Genomic DNA, 25,886 nt, shown 5'->3' with positions numbered 1-25,886 from the left:
ATATTTATAATTTTCCCAAACTACCATTGTGATAACAATTTTGTGATACTTTGCTATGATCTATAGCCCATCCAGAAATACATTTAATTTAATACGTGTATTTGATTGGATTATTTCTACTTCGAAAAAAGAAAGAATCTATGGTTATAACTGTGACGACAGTACACAATTGTATGGGTTAGTTATTAAATGTGTGGGATCAGCATTTAACAATTTATTTCTCAAAAACATGCTTTTAGATCGAATTATAGTTTAGTAGTCTTGTCTCGTTTACAATAACGTGTTTCTACCATAGGCACTTGTCTCAGAAAAAAATATCTTATATACATTTGTTATATTAAGGTATATAAGGAAAAACATTCTGAAACAACTGCCTGTGGTTTCTACCTTTGTTTTTATATTTTTTAATACTATTTGTGTTCTTTTAGACTCTATAGGTAAATACTATCAAAGATTATGGACTGTGAAGTAAACACGAAACGGAGGAGATATGAACATTGACAGTATGAGAAAAATGGTAGGTTTATTTGAAAGAAGCATTTTTATACACCCGTCGTAGCGGAGGGGGAATTAAGTGTAACCCTGTCCGTCCATGCATACGTCCTAAAAATGGTTTCCATTTTCTTAATTAAGTTTGCCTCAACCAAATGTTATGAAACTTATACACAAAGCTTATAACAACAACAAAAAAAAACAGATACCTTTTGAATTTTGGTGGCGTCACTTTAACCGTTCTAGAGTTATGTTCCTGTATAAATGGGGGGGAAAATCTGAACTTTTCGTTCCCGTTCTCTATTAACATAAACGGTACCAAATTTTCTGCACTAGATGCGCATTTCGATAATCAATGTTTCTTCAGATTTAACAATCTATTTTATCAATAGCATGCTTTTAGATTGAATTATAGTTTAGTAGTCTTGTCTTGTTAAGGATAACGCGTTTCTACCTTGTATATATTTTTCTACTAATTGTACTCTTTTAGACTCCAAAATGCTAAATACTATCAAAGATTACGGACTGTGAAGTAAATACGAAATAGAGGAGATATGGACATGGAAAGTATGAGAAAAATGGTAGGTTTATTTAAAAGAAGTATTTTTATGCACCCTTGTACGTCCATACGCTCCAAAGTCGGTTTCCGTTTTCAAACTTTAGTTTGTCTCTACCAAATTTTATGAAAGTGATAAAAATACTTATTACCATAAAACATAGATCAAGTTTAAATTTTGATGGCGTCACTTTAACCGTTCTACAGTTATGCCCATTTAGAACAAATGGAAAAAATATTGAATTTTTCGTTTCCGTTCTCTAACTTTAGTTTGCCTCAACCAAAAGTTATGAAACGTATACACAATGCTTATTACCAAAATAAACAACCAAAAAACAAAATACAGATACATATTGAATTTTGGTGGCGTCACTTTAACCGTGTTAGAGTTGTGTTCCTTTATAAATTGAAAAAAAGTCTAAAATTTTCGATTCCGTTCACTAATTACAGAAACGGTACCAAATTTTTCGATGCGCATTTTGACAATCACTGTCGTTGAGGCAAAAATATTTGAAAATACAAAGCTTATAAAAAGGACGAAGAGCTGTAAACCAAAAAGGACAAACAAGTATAGACAAAGTCGGGCAAGGAATCAGAACCTTGCATGAGGTACATACATGATTTCTTTTAATAAGGGCTTAATCTTAAATTAATTTCAAAAATTTAGTAACAGCAAATTTTAATAACGCAAGATCCGAATTTTTATGCCAGTTCCGAACTTCTGTCTTCTGGGATGGTGATACCCTCGGGGACTATCTGTCCACCAAATGAGGTATTGACCAATCTAACTCAAGTTTGCCTCAACAAAATGTTATGAAACTTAAACACAATAATTTTTGCCATAAAATTCAGTCCAAGTACGGGTAGGGTCAGTTTTACCGTTCTTCAGATATGCCCCTTTATAACTTTATATGATATACAAGCGGTGGGGCCATGGAAACATTCTCCATTTATTTGTTGTTATTAACTTGAAAACTATAGATAAAATGAAATTTTAAACAGCAAAAATACCAAGAACAATAAGATCTAAGAAAAAGTCAAATGGACGAATTCACCAATTGACCCAACCTGACAGGCCAGAGAGCCGACATCCTAGTTCTGGAATTTGCAATTCGACCCTACAGAAGTTATAATTGTATGGAAACTTTTACCTATTTTATGGCGTTTTATGGGAAACCAATAATGGATAGAGAGATATTGTAATAGCCAAATGTTCATCAGAAATAGATCTACAAATAAGCCGATAAATATATGAAGATGTGGTATGACTGTAAATGAGACCACTCTCCATCCAAGTCTCAATTTAACAAAGTAAACCATTATAGGTTAAAGTACGGTCTTCAACAAGGAGCCTTGGCTCACACTGAACAGCAAGCTACATAGAGCCCCCAAAATGACTAGTGTAAAACCATAAAAAAACGAGAAACGCTTACTAACCAAATGAACAGACGACAACCACTTAACATCAGGTTCCTGACTTAGGACAGGTGCAAACAAATGCAGCCGAGGATTAAACGCTTTAATAGGTACCAATCTTCACCTTTACCTGAAACAATAGTGTAACATTACAATATAGAAAGACACACTATAAAATATTTCTAGAACATACACAAAATCGTCAATTGAACCCTTATAGGGGTTACTGCTCATGAAGATAATTTTTACAAATTTTTGTAGATACAATTTAAGATATATATAGAAACTGTATCATGATAATTACAATACGATTTTCAAGTAAGTCAAAATGGAAGAAGTTGTCAATTGATCCCTTTATAAATACATATAGATTATATAGAGCTATTTTGGTCACAAAGCTCTTCACCTGTTTCGGTTCTTCTACACCTTTGGCTTCCACAAATTCGCCTTTGAGCGTATCTGATAAAGGTAAATCTAGAAAAGCGCCTCGGATACACAGAATTTATTAAGTGGTGTTTTACTGATTGTAGAGGGGTTGTTGCCATTGAAAGATGATTTTTACCCTTTTTTTGGGTCGTCAAAAACTATACAATAGATAGAGAGAAACAGTAATAAGGATTATCAATTAAACTGTACGAAAAATATCAAAAGAATTAAAAGGGTTCCGCAGAACCTAGTGTCTCGCCTACTTTATGAAGTTAATAAATGTTTTTGGAACTTTAACTGCAGATTGTATGTAATGTTAAATGGAAGAAAACTACGTACATTATTAAGTAACATACGGGAAAACAGAAAGTTTTAGAGTTATGCCCCTTTATAAATGGAAAAAATGTAAATTTTTTAGTTCCCTTCTCTAACTTAATTTTTTCTTAACCAAATGATATGAATCTTATACACAATGCTTATTACCAAAAAAAATTCAGATCGAGTTTGAATTTTGGTGGCGTTATTTTAACCGTTCTATGTCCCTTTATAAATGGAAACACTACAAAAAATAAAGTTTCTGTTCTCAAAATGAAGTTCGCCTCAACCGCATGTATTAAACTCATACACAATCCCTACTACCACAAAATACAGATCAAGTTTGAATTAAGGTGTGGTCACGTTAACCATTCTTGAGTTATGGCCCTTTAAAAATGGAAAAAAAATATTTTCTTAGTTTCGGTTCTGTAACTTAAGTTTGCCCCAACCAAATATTATGAAACTTGCACACAATACTTATTACCACAAAACTCAGATCAACTAAAAATTTGGGTATCGTCACTTTTATAGTTCTCGAGTTATATCCCTTTATAATGTTGTACGCAACCGAGGCATCATCTATGTCCATGGGGACATTTTCACCATTTATTTTGTAAGATGAAATTTTATTTGAATTTAACATTTGTTAGAGGTACATAATTGTCCCGTCTGTTTCTTTTATATTGCTGATTACGGAGAGTCAAATAATTTTGTTTTTGGTGCAAGAAGACTTGAAGTCTTCTGAAGACCTATGGTGCCGACTTTACAACCGTTACAACCTCCGTATGCCGCATCCGTTTCTGTGCATTACAGTTTCATAACAACTTCCGATTTTTGACACCGATTTTTTACACATGATCAAGCATTTGAATCTTTTTATTTGTAAATTAGGATTGAAAAACAAATCACTATCGTAAATATGTACCCTTTTATTTATGTAAATTATTAGATTTCATCTCATCTATATGAACATTGTTTGTTAACTTGTAACCGGATGCTTTTAATGTAGATATTTGTAGTACGCATGCGTGAATTTGAATTGGGTCGACTCGCCCTGTTTACATGTTCGCCCTCGGTCTGTTCGTCCTGAGTTCTTTCGACCATATAGTACGTTCGCCCTGTGTTCATTCTCTTCGCTCTTATCAAGGACGTTTTATAATACGTCCTTGCATTTATTAAAACATATTAAAAATCGTTAAAAAGCTCTAAAACACGATTCAGTGAAAATCATCTGTTCCTTATTTTGTTCCCAAGGTAAAACAATCGTGTTCAGCCAATCAAATTCTGTGTTTCTCATGATCAAATTAATAAGTCAATCAAAACCGTTTTCTCTGAAGATTATTCTAACATGCTAGATTTTGAACTTTGTTGTTTTCATCTTGTAAAATCGTGAACATGGCACTCCCGCAGGTGAATTTTCATCTGCAAAGAGGGTTCTTACACAGCTTAAGGATAAAAACATGGCTGATTAACAAAATTCAATGATGCAGTACTACCATAAAGATAATACTGAATAGTAGTTTTTTCACTAGTTTATTGACATAATACGTCATTTTTGTATTCAATTAAATAATTTAAAGCACAATGTAGTATTCTTTTTTTCACAAAAACCAACAAACAGGTTGGGACCCCACCCCCCATTATGAGTGGTGTCCTTTAACTGAAGGACTGTCCCTTAAACAAGGGGTCATTTTACTGTTGAAAAAAAAAGAAAATTTTTAAGATTTTTAACTCAAAAGCGGGAAAATTCATTATGTTTGGAACAATTTTTCTAAATGAGGGGTCAAATTAATAAAGAAGATATAAGTTTAGAAATATCACAATATTCTTTTGACATGTTTTGACCATTTAATACTTGATAGATGCATAGTTCTTGGGGAAAGTTTCATCAACCTATATGAATATAAAGGTGCTCATTTTTTACAGTGGGTTGTTATGTTCTTCCAATGAGGGTTACCTCTCATTTGAAGCGTTGTTCCCAACCTGTGAAAGGTTCATCTTTGTGCATAATTCAAAATTGGAAATTTCAACAAGCATCATATATTCTTACACAAGAAAATAAACCCTGGTCTGCTAGCAACATGTTCATCTTTTCTACTGATTTAATAACTAGAATCATGCAAACAGACTTAAGAAAAAGGCATGTAAGCTCATCATACAAATATGACACTTTTTCTAGACAATCCAGATCGTGCAAAATACTTCGCTGAAAATTGTAACCTTTAAAATTGTTGTCGCGGACTAAAAACCCTTATGGGAAATTTCAAAAGTTGGCAGGTATGTAACAAGACTTACTATTTTTATGCCGCATTTATAGGCATTATGTTTTCTGGTTTGTCAGTCCGTCCTGCTTCAAGTTAAAGTTTATGGTCGAGGTAGTTTTTGATGAAGTTGAAAGCCAATCAACTGGAAACTTAGTACACATGTGTTCCTTATGATATGATATTTTTTCTGCCAAATTAAAGATTTTACCTAATTTTCACGGTCCACTGAACATAGAAAATGATTGTACGGATGGGAAATCCATGTACTTATGACAAATTCTTGTTTGAAGAAAAAACTACGTCATTACGATAATGGAACAAAGCAGGCTGGGTTAGTGGGGCTGCTTTTATGGTAATTCAAGTTACCTTTTATTCACCTTCTTCCACCTCAGAGCTACCAGCTCTTTGATTAGGAAAGACCTATAACATTATGCGTCCCAGATGTATATTTTAGTAGACTTGTTTTACTAGTAGTTAAGCTGCTTCTTAATTTGACGTTTACACTTCACATTCTTATACTAAGACAATACATATAGCCACAATAAGAATAACACACTTGACTTTCTTGAACCTTTTTTTTTTGGTTCTAGCGACACTGATGAGTCTTTTGTAGACGATAGGTGCATCTCAAGTCGTGGTATATATATGTGTTTATATATTTATTAACATACACAAAAATAAAATAACAAAAATACCCAACTCCGAAAAAAATATAAACGGAAAGTCCCTTATCAAATTTTAAAATCAAAAGCTCAAAAACAACTATCATATTCCTGACTTGGTACAGGCTTTTTTTAATGTAGAAAATGGTGGATTCAGAGTTTAATTGCAATTGGACAAACTTGCATAATAGTAGAAAAACATATGCCTCTTAAAATATAACCAGTTTAAGTGACATTTTGAACAATTGCCATAAAGTGTCTTTGCTTTGTTATTTCAGATGGACCCTTTGGCCGTCCTTCAATTTGGAGAAATAATCCCGGCAAAACAAACCAAAAAGCTTAGTCTGTTGCATAACATAAAAGCTACAATATCTTTCCATTGTGACTTCTGCAGAGGTGGAGTAGACGACCGTCTACTGCAAAATGTACAGTTGGAGATTAACGACCATCCAAATTTAACATGTGACGTAGATGACAATCATGTACTAATTGAAGGGTGCCTGAGAACAGATGTAGAACAGCAAAGAAATATCACTGGAGATATTGTATGTATGCACTGGAAAGATGCTTGTTCATTTCTGGCTAAGAATAAAAATATGCGATCTTGTTCAACAGTCATGGTCCAAGTCGATACACCGAAGAATCATTTTATCACCATACATTGTAATTTTAGTGAGGATCGCGTTATATTTCTGGATTCCTTTCAATGTACAAATGGATTGGAGATTTATCCAGAATTAGCATTGGAGTTAGAACATCTAATGAAAGATCAAAACATTTCGCTTATACCAGTTGCCATACAGAAAGAAATCAATGACGGATTCTTTCATTCTTTCATGAACTCCTTAACTGTAGAATGGTCCAAACTTTTAACTACCCAGCAAACCTATGAAATATTCTTAAATGAACTTGAGATTTTTCAGGGCTTACTGAAGTCATCCATAACAAGAGAAAAAAGCCTTATAGATCATGATATGAACAGGATAGGTAGTTTGAAAGAAATTGTAAAAGAACGAATTCAACGTGGTGTAGCGAAGGGTGAAACACTAGAAGAGATTAAAGATTCCATGAAGACAGTATGTCAGAGTTTAACACGTGACATTGATGTCTACATTGAACTCAAGTATGCTAAATGTGTTGCCGATACATTTTTAAAACATTTACAAAACATTTTAGAAACTGAAGGTTCTAGTTTTGTCATTCTGCGGTCTGAGGTCCAAAACATTTCAGAAATAAAGGATATAAAAGAGCCATTCAATACTATCCTAAATTACGAACAACTTCAGGAATGTGCTACACTTTTAAATTCCAAAACAAAGTTACGATTTATGAAAAGTTTTCATGATCTTTGTCATTATAATTCAACATCTGAAAAAGAAATCGAAATTGACGAAAGAAACTTTTTAAATGAATTACAAAACCATATGAAAAATATAGTTTTTGATATGCATCAAACATCAGAAAAACTTCCAAAATACTTAAAGAATGCATGGAAAAAATCAAACAATGCATTGGACGCGAATGATCTACTCAAGAAATTATCCAAAACAAATGATCGGTCTTTGTCAAAATTGCAGAGTTTTGCTTTAAAATTGTCGAATTTTCATTCCGAATCATTTGTTATCTCCCTTGGAAGCCTTTGTGTGAGATTTTATGAAAAAATGTCAATTAGTTTCGTCACTGAATATGGCGTGGACATTATCAGATGTAAGGGAACTTTTGTTGATTTGAGGACAGTAAATAAAAAAATTGAAGCAGAACAAGATTTATTTGAAACATTTTCGCAAATTGAAATACATGCAGAATTATATTTTTGTGTAAACTGTGACGTCAAATGGAGAGGTAAAAACGTCATTATTGTCACAGATACACTTATAGTAGATGAAGATATAGAACACTACTCCTTGGATGTTTCTGGCAAAAACGGTCCTTCTCACTACTACAAGAAGGCACGGAATGGAACTAAATCGGACAGAAATGGATCCCCAGGCGAACCAGGAATGCATGGTGAAAGTGGTGGAAACGTTCAAATTATTGCTAATGTTTTCAAAGATGTAGATAATATGACTATCATTTCAAACGGTGGGGATGGTTCGGACGGCCAACATGGCGGTACAGGTGCAGATGGAATACATGGAGTTGATGGCAAAGAGATTTCCGAAGAGGTGTTCAACAAAAGATTTCCTGACGTTGCACACGCTAACACGGCTACATTTGCTAATAATTTTCAAACATTTAAAAAGAATAATTCGTTTTCCACTATATTTGAAGAAATAGCAACAGGTCTTTTTAATACCAATGAATATGGAATCGGTGGAAAGTACTACCTGAAAGGAGTTACTGATGACAATCATGTAATAGAATATGGAGTTTGGTCGAATGGCGCTTTACTGTCTTTGCCATCGTTGGTTGGAGCTCCATTTAGGCAATCGTATTGTTTTTGTTCCGGTCAGCCGGGGACTCCTGGTACTCCGGGAGGCAACGGCGGGAAGGGAGGTGCCGCAGGAAAAGGAGGGTTTCAAGGAAATATTGACATAAGAAATTGGAAAGGAAACCACATGTGTACAATTAAAACCTCATGTCACCCGGGTCAGTGTGGTTCTGACGGAAAAGACGGGAAAGGAGGAATTGGTGGTAAGAATGGCAAAAAGGGAAACGACAGAGCACACATTTGCCCAAGTCAAGCAAGATCAACGAGAGTGTATGCAGGACATCTTAGTATTGTTGTATCTGAAACATCAACAACAGATATGTCATATTGTTCAAAGCGAGAAAAATATATAGCTATTAGAAGAAATGCATCTGAATATCCTGCACTTCAGAGATGTAAAGATGGGGAAAAGGGACAAAGTAATAAGAGGCGTAACAACCGAATGACGGAAACCTCAAGGACAAAAAAGGCTCCAATTGTATTCAAGAAGATACAAGAAAGATTCCAGCATATGTTCTATTCGAAGGATGATAGTATTAGCTTTAAAGACAATTTTGAGGCAAATACAACAAGAATGGAAGACTTTACTTCATATGCCACCACACAACACATAAGAAAGGTGATTAAAGATACCAGAGAACATGACTATAAGAATGAAATTCAAAGCAAACAACTTGCACCTCTATGCATTGCTAAAAAGAATTCTCATTTCAATGACACGCAGAAGGCAAAATTCGAAAGAAATCATCATTTAGAGAAATTGTTAATGCAGAAAGTTGAAACAGCAGTATCAGCAGTATTAACTTCAGTAAATATAGAAACCAAAGAGGCATTTCCAGATAAAGAACTTTGTACAATTTTTGCAATTTTAGATCAAATGTCAATTCCTAATAGTTTTGATGAAAAACATTATGAATATTTTCTAGACTTAATATTTCTGATCAAAAACAAATGTATGAAACCTTTCTGTGAAGAAAATTGGACAAACCTAAATGTTAACTATTGGGAGGACAGAATAATGACAAACTTTAAGTTCTATTTATTAGAGAAAGTTGGTGAAATTGTCAGACTTTACACAAAAGAAAAAGAAAGAGAAATGGACCCGAATGATCCTTATTCTAGAACAATAATGGATGATCTACAGATTGGATTGAAAACATTATTTAAACACTTAATTTTGAGTGTTTTCAAATCAGAAAATGTGTCACATCTGAAAACCATGGAGAAAAGTGTACAAAAACAATTAGATGCTCTTATGCAGGAGATAACAGATTATCGGAGAACCGTTTCTTTGTTTGGAGGAAATGCCACAATGTGTGTTGCTAAAGGTAAATATACAACTGAAACTTTGATATTTTTGTAGTTTAACCAAAGGTTCAAACTGAGGTCATCCTTTCGAAAGTTCTACGGACGCTAGCACGATTTGGTTGACGGTAAGGGAATATCTGCATCACATATTGCCACAGATATGTTACATTGTCATTACCACAATCCCTGTCATCTTTTCCTTGATTGTGACAACCAAAAAAAGTTTGAAAGAGAGGAGAAAGATACCAGTAAAACTCATAAATCGAAAATAAACTGAAAACGCCATGGCTAAAAAATAAAAAGACTAATAGACCAATTATAGTACAAAAGAAATAACTTAGAAAACTAAAGACTAAGCAACACGAACCCAACCAAAAACTGGGAGTGATATCAGGTTCTCCGGAAGGGTAAGCAGATCCTGCTCCACGTATGTCACCGTCGTGTTGCTCATGGTATTACAAAACATGTAAATAGTCTAATTCGGTAGGTCACATTCGTGGTGAAAAGGGAAGTGGATTGTAGTTACGACATCAGTAACATATCCGATATCATCTATTAAACATACATTGTATGTTAAACGCTTAAACGCTTTTTCCATAACGGTCAACCAACTCGTGATGGCGTCCGTAAAATTTACGAAAGGATTTCGATTACACCATTTAGAACTCTTGGTTTTATAGCTTCCTTGTGAAGTAACCCTCTATCGAGGAAATCGTGATAGGAAATACAAGCCAGGGAATATCGTTTCAATTGGGATATATATATTCCGTATGCAGGCGCTGCTGAAATTTTGCTACATAGAAATGGAAAGTTCACAATTAAGAAGCTGAAATCATCTCTTTTGTCGTAAAGTTTTGTTTTTAACCGATCCTCATTGTCAATTTCTAGATGTTAGTCAAGATATGAGGCAAGCTTAACTGTATTTGTTGTATCCTTTATGTCTAGTTTGATAAGATAGATGCGTTCAGCAAATCATCAAGTCAGATTTTGAAACTATTTTTTATTTAGTTTGAGAACGTCATCAATATAGCGGAAGTAAAGTTGAAGAATATTGCTAACTTCTTATCTTTCTTCCTGTATGAAGTCAGCCTAATAATAATTAAGAAACAAGTCGACAAGAATCGAGACACAATTGGTTCCCATTGGAATGCCGACAGTCTTGAAAAAAAACGTCCCCCAAACGTAATAAATATCTTGTCAATCAAGAAATTAAGCATCTTGAAAATGTCAGTTTTACAGAATTTTATGTTTGAATCAGAGTGATTCTTTACAAAGTAGGATTTATCTCTACCCAAGACAAAAAACTACGTTCGACTTTTTTTTTTTAAAAACAAAGCAATACTATTATTTCTATTAGTCTTTTCGCTTGGAACGGGGAAGACTTGTGTAAAGTGTGGAAGAGTCAAAAGTTGTAATACTATTATACTCATATCTTGACTTACATCTAGAAATTGACAATGAGGGTCGGTTGAAGACAAAACTTTACGACAAAAGAGATGATTTCAGCTTTCCAATTGTGAACTTTTCATTTCTAAGTAGCAACATTCCAGCAGCACCTGCATACGGGGTATATATCTCCCAATTGATACGATATTCCCGTGCTTGCATTTCCTATCAAGATTTTCTTGATAGAGGGTTGCTGCTAACAAGGAAGCTATTAAACCAAGAGTTCCAAATGGTGAAGTTGAAATCATCCCTTCGTAAATTTTACGGACGCCATCACGAGTTGGTTGACCGTTATGGAATAACCGTTTCACATATGATATCGGATATGTTCCTTACGTCGTTACTACAATCCCCTCCCCCTTTTTTGAATGTGACCTACCGAATTAGACTATTTACCGGATTTGTTATCACATAAGCAACACGACGGGTGCCGCATGTGGAGCAGGATCTGCTTACCCTTCCGGAGCACCTGAGATCACCCCTAGTTTTTTGGTGGGGTTCGTGTTGTTTATTCTTTAGTTTTCTATGTTGTGTCATGTGTGCTGTTGTTTGTTTGTCTTTTTCATTTTTAGCCATGGCGTTGTCAGTTTGTTTTAGATTTATGAGTTTGACTGTCCCTTTGGTATCTTTCGTCCCTCTTTTACAAGATGAGAGAGTCTTAGATTGTATGTACTCTAAAAGATCTTTTAACTTTCTGAGTTAACCCTAGTTTCGAAATGCGAATCTGGTGCAGGAAAATTGGTACCGTTTATGTTATTCCAGTGTTTGTAACCACAATACTGTCGTCTTTTCATAGATAGTAACATTACCGGGTACGACTTGTCACCGAATTGTAAATTCAACGCAGTTCGGAGCGTCTGATTCAATTCGTCTTCGTGTCTTCTTCTACTTTCTCCGGAAAGTAGAATATTTCATTTCTGATATAATGTAAAGGAAAAAATAAAAGAATGTTTGCATTTTCAAAGTAAAACTCAACAGATGCATACAAGTCATAAAAACAAAATTGTAAGATTTAATCGCTTTGTTAGCCTTAACAAAAAGAGTTTATTTACTGTTTCCTGCGTTGTATGTGAAAAACCAGACGTGTTGTCTTTTGGACTACCCTCGTGGAGAAAACCTGCACCAGCAGTGTCATTTACCCAGTACTATAAGCAACACTCCCTGATGCTTGATCTTAACACACACATAACACCCTTCAGTTGATTTTATTTAGTTATATTTTACATGTTTTTTTAATAATAATCTGACTGAGTAAAGTTGAATACGAAATGTCTACAAACGCCATAAAGATAGTTATGTATTTTATGGCAGATGACGACGGATTAGTTTCACTTGTATAATTTTAAACTACCTTTCTGCGTAGTATTTTTTAAATTTTGTCTTTGTTTTTCTGTTCGACAATGACATTTTTCTTTGACCTACGTGATTTTGCCCATTGGATTCCTATACCTAAATTAGGTTTATTTTGAATCTATCATGTCTATAAGTTTGACTGTTCCTCTGGTATCTTTCGTCCCCCTTTTAAGTGTGAAATTGTCAGAATTGTTTTTCAACGAAGAAGAAAATCACAGAAATCAACAGTTTGCTGGCTTTTTAGCTCACCTGTCCCGAAGGGACAAGTGAGCTTTTGCCATAACTTGGCGTCCGTCGTCGTCCGTCGTCTGTCGTCCGTCGTCTGTCGTCGTCTGTCGTCTGTCGTCGTCTGTCGTCGTAAACTATTTCAAGAATCTTCTCCTCTGAAACTACTGGGCCAAATACTTTCAAACTTTAACTGAATGTTTCTTAGGGTATCTAATTTATAAATTGTATCCGAAGTTCTGATCTATCAACACACATGGTCGCCATTGCTAAAAATAGAACATAGGGGTCAAATGCAGTTTTTGGCTTATAACTCAAAAACCAAAGCATTTAGAGCAAATCTGACAGGGGTAATATTGTTTATCAGGTCAAGATCTATCTGCCCTGAAATTTTCAGATGAATCAGACAACCCGTTGTTGGGTTGCTGCCCCTGAATTGGTAATTTTAAGGAAATTTTGCTGTTTTTGGTTATTATCTTGAATATTATTATAGATAGAGATAAACTGTAAACAGGAATAATGTTCAGCAAAGTAAGATTTACAAATAAGTCAACATGACGGAAATGTTCAGTTGACCCCTTTAGGAGTTATTGCCCTTTATAGTCAATTTTTAACCATTTTTCGTAAATCTTAGTAATCTTTTACAAAAATCTTCTCCTCTGAAACTACTGGGCCAAATACTTCCAAACTTTAATTCAATGTTCCTTAGGGTATCTAGTTTGTAAATTGTATCCGAAGTTATGATCTATCAACAAACATGGTCGCCATTGCTAAAAATAGAACATAGGGGTCAAATGCAGTTTTTGGCTTATAACTCAAAAACCAAAGCATTTAGAGCAAATCTGACATGGGATAATATTGTTTATCAGGTCAAGATTTATCTGCCCTGAAATTTTCAGATGAATCAGACAACCTGTTGTTGGGTTACTGCCCCTGAATTGGTAATTTTAAAGAAATTTCGCTGTTTTTGGTTATTATCTTGAATATTATTATAGATAGAGATAAACTGTAAACAGCAATAATGTTCAGCAAAGTAAGATTTACAAATAAGTCAACATGACGGAAATGTTCAGTTGACCCCTTTAGGAGTTATAGCCCTTTATAGTCAATTTTTAACCATTTTTCGTAAATCTTAGTAATCTTTTACAAAAATCTTCTCCTCTGAAACTACTGGGCCAAATACTTCCAAACTTTAACTGAATGTTCCTTAGGGTATCTAGTTTGTAAATTGTATCCGAAATTATGATCTATCAACAAACATGGTCGCCATTGCTAAAAATAGAACATAGGGGTCAAATGCAGTTTTTGGCTTATAACTCAAAAACCAAAGCATTTAGAGCAAATCTGACGTTGGGTAATATTGTTTATCAGGTCAAAATCTATCTGCCCTGAAATTTTCAGATGAATCAGACAACCTGTTGTTGGGTTGCTGCCCCTGAATTGATAATTTTAAGGAAATTTTGCTGTTTTTGTTTATTATCTTGAATATAATTATAGATAGAAATAAACTGTAAACAGCAATAATGTTCAGCAAAGTAAGATCTTCAATTAAGTCAACACGACCAAAATTGTCAATTGACCCCTTAAGGAGTTATTGCCCTTTAAAGACTTTTTTCACAATTTGTTCATCATGTTGACTTACTTTTAAAAATCTTCTCCTTTGAAACTGCTGTATCAATTTCAGCCAAACTTAGGCTAAATGAGTTTCAGAGTATATAGTATAAATTTTATATTTTATTTCCTTGTATGTCAAGAAACATAGCTCCTATGGCTAAAATAGAACATAGGAGAAAATGATTATTTTTTTTGGCTTTTGAAGAAAATAGGACGATCCAAAAAACATTTAAATAAATTGAAAAGCCAAAATAATCATTGATGAGAGATTTAACCAAAAGAATTAAGGTGAGCGATTCAGGCTCTTGAGAGCCTCTTGTTTCTCATGAGACTCTAAAGTGCAATAAGGGCGCTTAAACGCGATGATCACGCTAAAGTGCGATGGTTTACATTAGAATTGTAAAAAGAAATTTTATCAAAACATCTGGTGTGCCAAAAAAAATCTTCTTTTATACTCCCTCACTAAATAGTTAAAAAAAAAATGCAATATGGTTCTTTCTGTTTGATAATGAAAAAAAGTAAAATCACAAAAATACTGAACTTCGAGGAAAATTCAAAATGGAAAGTTCCTAAACAAATGGCAAAATCAAATGATAAAACACATCAAACGATTGGACAACAACTGTCACATTCTTGACTTGGTACAGCCATTTTCATATGTAGAAAATGTTGGATAAAACCCGGTTTTATAGTGCTAGACCCTCACTTCTATGACAGTCCCATCAAACCCCGTTATTTTTACAACGATGCGTGAACAAACCAGACATACTCGGTAAAATAGTCAAAATATGGTTACAGCAGTCATCACTGTGTTACAATCTCATAACAAACATTAACAAAAAAGCACAAAAAGCATCTATCAAATTAAAAAAAAACGCATTCACAATTTCGCGTGTTTGTCGTCAGAAAATGTAAACGTCACATAGGAATATACGTCAACTAGATAGCATATGTAGTATCATCCTTTGATTGCCAATAAGACAACTCTCTATTCAAGACCGAATGCCATTAATATATGCAACTGTATGTTAAAGTAGAACCTTTAACGCGGATCATTGTCTTACACCGCATCGTATTCCAAACTATATACGGTTATACAATTACCAATGTAAAAGAATCCAAAAGAGAAAAACTTCGACTTGATATATAAATAAAACAAGAAACGAAAAGTTAATAGGAACTCAGTAACAAACGAAAACCATTTTCTGAACCACATTGCCCTTACACAATCGGACTTAAGCGTGTCATACCATCACACTTTAGCGTGTTATCTGATCGCCTTAAAAAGAAACAACCATCACACTTTAGCGTCTGACACCATTGCACAATAGCAAAGACCATCGCACTGTAGCGTTACCTTAGTTCTTTAGAGTACCATCAAACTTTAGAGTCTTACATATCTCTGATAAGACCAATATATGTTTGACGTGAAAATCAGAAATGTTTGACGAACATACAAAACACAGTGGATTCATAAATTTCCGTGGGTACCAATTTCCGTGGATTGAAGAAACATTGTATTTTCATTGAAGAATGATTTCATGGATTATAAGAATAAGTTTTACATCGTTGAACATAAAAAATCGTAGATCAAGTTTACCCTCGAAGTCCATGAAAATTGGTATCCTACACATAATAAAGAATCCACATTATTTTCCGTAAATAGGTAAGAACAAAAATAAAACATATTTAATGTAGGTAAGGGACGACTTGCTGTTGTACTTTATTTGGCCTTTTTCACTTTTTTGGATTCGAGCGTCACTGATGAGTCTTTTTGTAGACGAAATGCGCGTTTGGCGTAAATACAAAATTAAGTCCTGGTATCTATGATGAGTTTATTTAATAGATAGTTCTATTTTCAATTTTATCATTTCAGACGTGGAGGCTTTCAGCGAACCAGTCAACGCGGAATCAGATTCCGGCAGTGAAATGGATATTGAAGGTCAACTTGACTCCGATATTGAAATTGTAGAAGAGTCCAAAACTGACGCGACATTTTCAAAAGAGTCTGATCTGGAAACTAGTTTTATAGCATCAGGAAATTGTAAAGCGTTGAATGATGTAAACATAGAGAAGGACAATGAGAGTGAAAGTGAAAGTGACAGTGACATAACTGCTTTGTTAGAATGGGCAAAATCAAACAGTACAAACAAAGTCGACGTTTGCTGCATAATAGAGAAGTTACATTATATACAATCAGAAAATATTTCCCTAACTCTTAAATGTTTAAGATATCGTCTTATTAATCAGTGTTGTCAAATTTCAGAAGAATTTCTATTATGGCTTTTGATGAGCCTATTCGAGAACGGGGAGTGCATCGAAAACGGACAATGCCTACGAATGATAGCCACAACTAAACCAGAGAACTGGATTTTCGAATGGTTAATTCAAGAAATGATGATTCGGTCTGATCTCGAGGATGAATCGATATGTAGAGATGTACTTAGCAAGGTACATGGGGACAATGTATATTTTTTTCTCTGTAGATATCTGTCGAAACTTGGCGAAGGAAAACTAATGACAAACCATACGATTGACGTCATAGTGGAATCTCTAGAAACATTGAACCCAGAAGTTGATGAAAGTTTGCTAGCAGTATTGGAAAAGACAAACATATTTGAATGGTCATATCAAATTAAATGGAATGAAAATATAAATTCGCTTCAGTCTCTTCCATTTTCCTGGCAGGATGAATCAAAGCTGTTAGATGCTGCGTATTACAGTAGTCAAATCATCAACAGAAATGGACAGAAATTTGTTAATAAGGTTTACCATTGTGTCAAGACTTATCCTGTTGAACAAAATATATTTCTGTCTGCTTTGAAAAGGCTTTATACTGGCAGTTTGAGTATAAATATAGAGGACTTGTACTTGGTCGAATCTTCAGAAGAAGCAAGTAGAATTTTTGGAGATAACTTTATTCACCATGGTATTAGAACGAGAGATTGTATTTTGTCAATCATGAAAGCTGATTCCAATACAACATTAACGGAGGATCAAGTACAAACAATAGAATCAATCTTAGCTCAAATAAATAAGAGAAGTTCCAAACCATCAACTGTGCTTACCAATACTACGGAAGAGGATGAAGACAAAAATGAATATACAACTCGAAATATATTATCTTTTACTCAGAATGATATAAAAGTTTGGTCGCAAGTATGTAAGCAGAAGTTAAAGTCACGTAGATTGCGATTCTCCGAAATTTTCACAGAAATAGCGGCTGTAATAGAAAGAGCAATAACATTGAAAAGAGGTTATGGCCTCCGCAACACACAAAAAATATCTATTATTTCTTTTCTCTTTGATTTAGATGCTTCTCACAAAGGAATTCTACAACAAATGTCAACGGGAGAAGGCAAAACAATTGTAATAGTTGTTCTGTCCATACTAAAGGTATTACAAGGTGAAAAGGTCGATATTATTACAAGCTCTTCTGTACTTGCAAAGCGGGACTCCGAGATAAATAAAGACATTTTTGACTTATTTGAGATTTCTGTGTCGAACAATTGCAGTGAGGATAAACATGACCGACAAGACGCATATTTGTCATTCGTAGTATATGGCGAGATAGGGACATTTCAACGTGATATTCTGTTGACAGAATTTTACGACGAGAACATAATAGGAGGACGATATCGAGAGAACGTAATTGTAGATGAGGTAGACAGTATGTTACTTGATAGAGGCGAGACAGTTTTGTATTTGTCACACGAGATTGCTGGAATTGATGCCATTGAGTTCGTGTACACGTACATTTGGTCACTTGTTAATTCGAAAGAGATGATTGGAACAGATGACGACCGTAAAAGTGTACGTCAATGTATGCTTGATGCAATGTATGGTATGATATCTATGACAGATATAAGTAAATGTTTTCCGCCAGAAAATACAATAAATGTCCATGAAATATGGAACAAGTTGAAAAAAGAAAATATAATGGACAGTGAAGGGCGGTTGCTAACACGAAGCTACGCACGTTTTAATCAACTTGGAAATAATGGTACAACTAATGACGGTGTCACAGCAGGGCATGTCATCAGCATGCTGAAGGATACGGTCAGGAAGGGAATTTTGGTTGAGATTCCGAAATTTTTAGAATCTTTCATTAATAGACATCTGGACACTTGGATAAGAAATGCATTTAATGCTAAGTATATGGAAGAAGGCAAACACTTCATTATTGATATAGACCGAACAGAAAATGACAGAGGAAAAGATGTGAACATTGTTATAATGGATATTGACACTGGGACTGAACAGTACCACATGCAATGGAATTCTGGTCTGCACCAATTTTTACAACTAAAATATAAATGTGCTATTTCTTCAGAAAGTTTAAAGGCTGTGTTTATGTCAAACATTTCCTTCTTTCGCCTGTATAATAACTTGTTTGGTTTAACAGGAACACTTGGATCACAGAAAGAAAGGGACTTGCTAAAAGACATGTACAATGTCAGCTACATTACAATTCCAACATTTCAAGAACCAAAGTTTGTTGAACATGACACCTATTTATGCGACTCGACAGATAAATGGGTGAAATTGATAACAGAGACAGCTGTTTCTCTGTCGAAATATAGACCAGTATTAGTCATTTGTGAGACCATACACTCCTGTGATGAAATAGAAAAAGAATTTAAGAAAAATAGAGTTAATGCTCATGTATATAAGAACAGTTATTGCGAATTGTCTATTCTGAAAAATGAAACAGAACTCGAAAGTGGCTGTATCATACTAGCTACAAACCTAGCCGGACGTGGAACTGATATAAGAATTAGTGAAGATATCAGTGTTCTTGGAGGACTCCATGTCATTTTGACATATTTGCCATCAAATCTCCGCATAGAAGAACAAGCATTCGGAAGAGCGGCAAGAAAGGGCCAACACGGATCAGGTCAGTTGATAATTTGTGAATGTATGGAAGGACAACACAAAACCAACGAAATCCTTACCATTTCACGGATGAAAATACAACGTGACACATCAGAAAATGAAAGAATATCCAAAATACAACAGAGGTATGAAACTTTTATTTGTGCTGAAGAAAGACTATTCAGGAAATTTCAAACGTTCTACGACAAGCTCAAACAGACGCTTATCACGAAACAGACAGAGTCCGAATTCCAAAAAGTTATATTGCAAGCACTACTTGATCGCTGGGCGTTTTGGTTAGACTCTGTCGAAACTTCCTTGGAAATTTCAGGAAATTTTTCATCAATAAATAACAGTCTCGGTGAGTTTCTACAGGAAATAGATGTGTCATGGGTCAATCATGATTCAAGTAAAATGACAATGATGCTGCATAGTCCTTCGCAATTGGTTAAGGCAGGGAAAGCAAAAACGTCATCGCAAGAATATAACAACGCACAGACTTTCTTTGATAAAGTTATAGACTGTGACCCATCGTTTTCAGAATCTGCACTTTACTACAAAGTTCACTGCCTATTAAAAAGAGGTGATTTTACATGTGATGATTTCAAAATCGTCCGAAATATATTTGGAATTTGTAAATATTTGATTGAACAACGTATAGAAAAACTAAGAAACGCAGTGCAAATAGTAAACGTCATCAGCTCACAGTACACCAACAAAAGAGAGATATTTACGGTATCGGATGGATATGTCCAACAGAAAGAAAATGCTATACAGATATATTACAAAATAATAGACTCAATCGATTCTATGAATGGATATGCCATAGAACCTACTATGTTTGTAGATGCCACGTGTGGTCATCTGAACGCAAATATGATTTTCAGAGATTTAGACACAATGGGAATTCTGTCTCCCCATAAAGTTCGGGTATTTCCCCCCGAAAAAAACACATGGCAATTTGTTACAGAGAGCTACGAGTTGTACTCCAAAGAAATATATTCAAAGCTTAATCAGCTTAAAGACAAAACCCGTGTAACAGCTGACGACTTTCAAGATATTCTTCCAAGTAGGGAGGAACTGTGGATATTCCTGATAGATCAGGGTGTACTGAAAGACACAAAAGATTATATTTTATTGCATGATAGAGACTTCCAAAGATCTCGTCACATAATACCTATGCAAATCATAGATATATTGAAATCGCTTGAATGCAAAAGTGTCGTTTCTGAAATTGATATTAAGAAACACATTTTCTTGTACTCAGATCAAAAAGACAAAATCCTCGCTGGTGCAGCAAGTCTCATTCGTATTGACACATTTAAAGATGATTTAGGATTTGGTCAAATCTTTGAGGTGTTGAAAAGAGAAAAGGTAGTATCTACTTGTTCATTTGCACTTTTAGCACCAGAATCAGAGGGGAAAATGTTGCATAGTAGATTACCAAAGTTTGATCATGTTGGATGTAACACATTTGTAGTAATGGGTGTATCCAGTAATACTTCGAAGGTTATATTCGATCAATTGGTAGCAAATGAGATTCTTTCTATTGACGGACGATTACTAACACTGGAATTGGGAAGCATTTGGCTGTCTTCATTTAGCAATTACACAACTGAAGTTCGAAACATAGTTGCAAAATACTCAAAATACCGTATATGTACATTTCATCTTTTGAAGGAATTAGAATTACCAATAGATCTTTTTTCTCGACCACATGATATACTATTTGGAGATTTACTGGAAGCTGGCGTAGTAACACCTTTTAAGGTAAAGGGAAACATTTCAGAGAAGGAAATGACAAAACAATTAAAGTTTTTATATGGTCACGAGTGTGACAAGAAAAAGTCTGAACTAATCGAAATAGTAAGTTCCAGAATTGAAAGTGGGAAATGTCGTAACTTTACACGATCAGAAACGAAGGTTTTATATGACGAAGGAATATATTTAGATGAAGGGTTAATACTCGGAGAGTATTTCAAACGCTTTTTTAGTGAGCTACCAAAAATATTAAGTTCCGAGATTTATGACCTGTGCCAAGGAGAATTTTTTACTGCATCTGAAATAGAAAGAGACTTGATTGATAAAATGATCTGCGTTAGAAGTGACTCCAAAGATTTGAAATACCTAACAGTTGTTATTAAAAACGACTCGCTAAAGAAAACATCACTGAAGCAAGAATTAAGAGGCATTGAGAATGAAATTAAATGCTTCATATCGAGTCGACTTCAAAATTATCAAAATACATCCGGTTTTGTAGCGAAGCTTGAAAGTTGGAGAGAGGGTCTGGCTAAATTTGATAATGTTGACACTGAACTCCAGTCGTTAGCAGATAGTTGCACAGAGGAGCAACTCATAGGTCTTTATGATGAGATTTTATCAATGACAAACAACGGTTTTGGTGATCTTCTTGTCATAAAGGAACGAAAGTGGACATTCAAATCAGTTTTCAAGATGTTCTGTATCCTAGCAATAGGACTGATTCAAATAGGCTTAGCACTTGCTATTGAAATCTATTCAGTTGGAACCGGTACATTCGTTGCAAATGCTTTGCTAAGTGAAGGTGTTGGAGATATTATGTTTGCAGTTGAATGCATGATTTCGGGACACTGTACAATGCAGTCATATTTACATCACAAGGCATTGAGTGTAGCCATAACAGTTGCCAGTGCTGGTATCGGAGCGTTTGCTGCAAGAGGGTCAAAATTTTCAAGATTTGGAAACAAAATAGGCGGTCAGTTTTTGCAAAATCAATCTGGAAGTGCACTTTTGAAACAAGGCGTGGCCAAAAGATTATTGGCGAAAGCTGCAGCTAAACGAATTGGAAAGAAACTTGTTGAAGTAGCTTCTATGAAGTTAGTGGATAAAGGTGTCGACTTTGTGATAGAAAAAACTCTGCGAGCATCTTTGGTTCAATTCTGTGGCGAAATAACAAAGAGTACACCAAAGGTAGCATTAAAAACTATTGAAATACTGACAGAATCGCTTTCTACTCTTGTTAGAAAGGTTGGCAAGCAAAATGCAGAACAAATTGTTGAAAAGTTTATTAACAAATGTTTACCTTTGCAGCAATCTGATGTTTCGATGATTCTGAGCAAATTTGGTCAAATTGCTAATGCATTTGGTAACGGCCTTGGTGAAGCAATGGAAAAATTGGGGCATAGTGGAGACTCCAGAATGGAAACATTAAGCAAAATAGCCAAGATTGTCAATGTAATTGGAAAAGGTATTAAAATTGTAAATGCTGTCCAAGAAGTCGGTACATTGAGATCTTCAATCTTGGAAAAATTTAACAATGAGATTGTTGCGAAATTACAATTCGAAGACGGAGATGTAGAGGTTAAAGATTGCGAGTCGTGGGCATCAGCTCAGGTAGATAATGTTATAAAAAAGGTTAATACTGAAGTTACCAAATATCTAGAAATGCAGTTAGAAGACATAGTGGTAAAGCCATTGTTACAAAAAGTAGGATACAAGATAACTAGACAAATAACTAAAAGCATCAGTAAATTGTACCGTTATGGGAAAACATGCCTTCATCAAAGTGATTTCAATCGACTGAAAGCAGGACACGAGTCTGAACTGCAGCAAGCACCAACTGAAACGAAAGACGAAATAAAGTTACAGTACACTAAGAAGCTTCTAAAATTATTAAAGAATACGAGGGACCCAAACTTGTTTGCTGACATTGTGAAAGAAGGAATTCCACTAGGTATACACTCAGTTCAAGCTGTTTCCGAGATTACAGGTGCTATTATTAACATTGAAACCATTGGAGGAGACGCAATAACTATGCCTCAGAAGTTTACGCCTTGTGGAAAATATTGTGGGGAACAGGGATGCATAACATTACAATTCCATGTCAATCCTGAAACTGGCATTGGCCATTTTATATCTCCAAAAAGTATGGATGGCGAATCTAGGCATTATGACTGTTTATTAGAAGCTGTTACGCAAGAAACGGGGATGCCTCTTCAAAGGGATCACATTGCAGAAACAATAAGAACGCACCCTGAAATTCGGAGAAATATAAAACAAGGTATCCACGAACATTTTATTATCAAAGGAGGAAGTGGTGGGGTAGTTCATGATAGGAAAAAAAATCCAACCTCAATGGAAATAATTGAACAAGGAAGATTGCTACTTATCTCTAAACAGACCAAAGAAGATAAAATATTAATGGAATTACAGAAAAGAGGACTTCCTACTACACGACAAAATAAAAACCAGATCTGGGAAGAAATGAAAAATGAAAATGAAAACGGAGAAATTGAAATCAGTAGGCAAATAAAAAAATCTGAGTACTTTTTTAAATCGCAAAGAGACAAATCAAAGCTTTCAAATAACTCTGAAAAGGCGACAGGAAACGATGAATTGTTTGAAACACATGTGTTAGTATCTGAAATAGCCGAAAGTTGTATAAAGAATAGTCCTAAATATGTGGAACCAACAGAGATACAGTTTGGAGATAAGTCAGAAGATGTTGATTATCTGAAAGCTTACTATCACTGTAGATTTGACACTCGTTATGTTGTGTTCATACGGGAAGGAAAGTTGCAGGGTCATGCTGGTGCTCTATTCTCAAGGTCAAAGGATGCAAATGAGGAAGGTGTAAAAATAAAAACGTCAAACGTAGGTGGTTTGACATCAGGGTCGAAAGACTTTCACAAGCAGAGAACAGATAAAGTCTGGGAATGCAAAGAAAACCATTTGTTCAGTATGCTGAACGGTATACAAAAACACGTTGAAATGTTACCAACAAAGAAACAGCTAGAAAATATGGATTTGAGCAATTGTTATTCACCAATGGGATATCACTTAGATGTAGACGATCACAGGGATAAATTCATTGTAGGCCTGGAACGCGAAAAATACAAATTGTGTATTGCTGCTGAACATCTCATACATAGCAATAAGAATGCATATAAAACTCAATCATTTCAACAGGTCGAAAGATCTTTTCGTGATTTGAAGAAAACGATACATGTCGACAAACCTTACAAACAAACTATTCATGATAAAGTTAAGAGAGTAGATAGCTTCAAATCTTTTGGAAATATATTAAAAGACCCGGCTCCACACCCTCCGCCGTCTACAAACAATTAATTAATCAAACGTGTGTGGATTTCACGAACAAAACAAATAGTAGTATAATAGTCATATATTCTACTCAAAGAAAGTTTGATTTAAAATGAACAGTTTATAAAAAATATTGATTGATTAAAGAGCAAACTGAATATGACAAATTTGAGGGAACCCTACTTACTATCGATTGTAAAATAATTATGTTTTATTCAAAAACAAATTTTATACTTCGTGCGATCATTGACAAACATATGACCAAGGTAAAAGTTGTAAACATGTAGTTAGTTTATAAGTAGGATATGATCTAGGTGTCTGCATCACAGGCACTTGTCTCAGAAAAAAAATTCCTATATACCTTAATATGTTATATAAAGGTATATAGGGGGGAAAATTCTGAGACGAGTGCCTGTGGTCTGCATGCATATATTAATCCATAAAATATTTAAAACTTTTTATAAACATCTTTTGGCTTTAATATATGTTATGGATGAAAACTAATAAAAAATTGATATTTTAACAAGCTGCAGTTAAAAGGAGGTCTTTAATTTTCATATCGCTTTGCATATCTTTCATCAATATTTGGTGTATCTCAAGTAGCGTTCTTTTAAGGACGTTATGATATTATCATATAATGTATTGAGTTGAAGTTGCATAATGTTTGTTTTTTAATTTCTTTTACGCAAGAACAGATGTAAACTTTCTGACAAGGACAGTGCAGTGTAATAACTTTGTGTCTCCCCTTTATAGTAGTAACTCGTCGTTTCAGAATCTAATGCATCCTGTGTAATATTTTCAAAAGAGTACACCAAAACGTCCTGATTGGTTAACAATGTCATAAACAATGGAAATTTAACCAATGATGTGACGTTATTTTCATTTTGAGTACGAGCAATGAAATTACACATGATTCTTTAAATTCTGAAATGGCCAATTGCTGTCTCACCTCTATAACTTTTAATCAAATTTAAAACATCAACAAGTCCACTTTATCGATAACTATGTGTTTTGTTTTCTTAAAATCTAGATACTCGTTCTTAGTATTTATTTTAACGCCATCTAACATGCTCTTCTTCGAAAACTATGATATAAAGACTCTTTGTTTTATGCCGTCTCTCGTTACATTTGCTTTAAATATTTCAATGAAATGAACTATGTATACAAGTACTGTTAGTTTAGTAAAACATATATAATTACTGTTCTATTTTTTGTTCATTGTAATAATTAGATGTACATGATGTAGAAAGTATTAGATTTACACTATATACTCTCATATGTATCTATTTTAAATGAATTTACAATGGCAAAAGTTAATTATATGTCATGACAATTCTAGTATTTTTTTCAAGGTGTCCATTTGTTATTTTTCTTTTTTAACATCGTGTAACTGGGAACCAATAAGTTGAGATTCGAGCGTCACT

At 34.4% G+C, this 25,886-nt stretch overlaps 1 protein-coding gene across 1 annotated transcript; it reads left to right on the top strand.

Moving 5' to 3' along the window:
* Window positions 1-427: 427 nt before the first annotated feature.
* LOC139481505 (uncharacterized) lies at window positions 428-25,884 on the top strand. Its single transcript, XM_071264880.1, has 4 exons — window positions 428-517; window positions 983-1,073; window positions 6,410-9,890; window positions 16,385-25,884. Exons 2-4 carry the CDS (start codon window positions 1,047-1,049, stop codon window positions 24,487-24,489), a joined length of 11,613 nt encoding a protein of 3,870 aa, XP_071120981.1. The 5' UTR covers window positions 428-517; window positions 983-1,046; the 3' UTR covers window positions 24,490-25,884.
* The last annotated feature ends 2 nt before the right edge of the window (window positions 25,885-25,886 follow it).

The sequence above is a fragment of the Mytilus edulis genome, chromosome 7 (genome assembly GCF_963676685.1).
Source record: "Mytilus edulis chromosome 7, xbMytEdul2.2, whole genome shotgun sequence".
NCBI classification, from domain to species: Eukaryota; Metazoa; Mollusca; class Bivalvia; order Mytilida; family Mytilidae; genus Mytilus; species Mytilus edulis.
The sequence above is the reverse complement of the archived record's forward strand: the minus strand, read 5'-3'. Positions and strand labels throughout refer to the sequence as shown.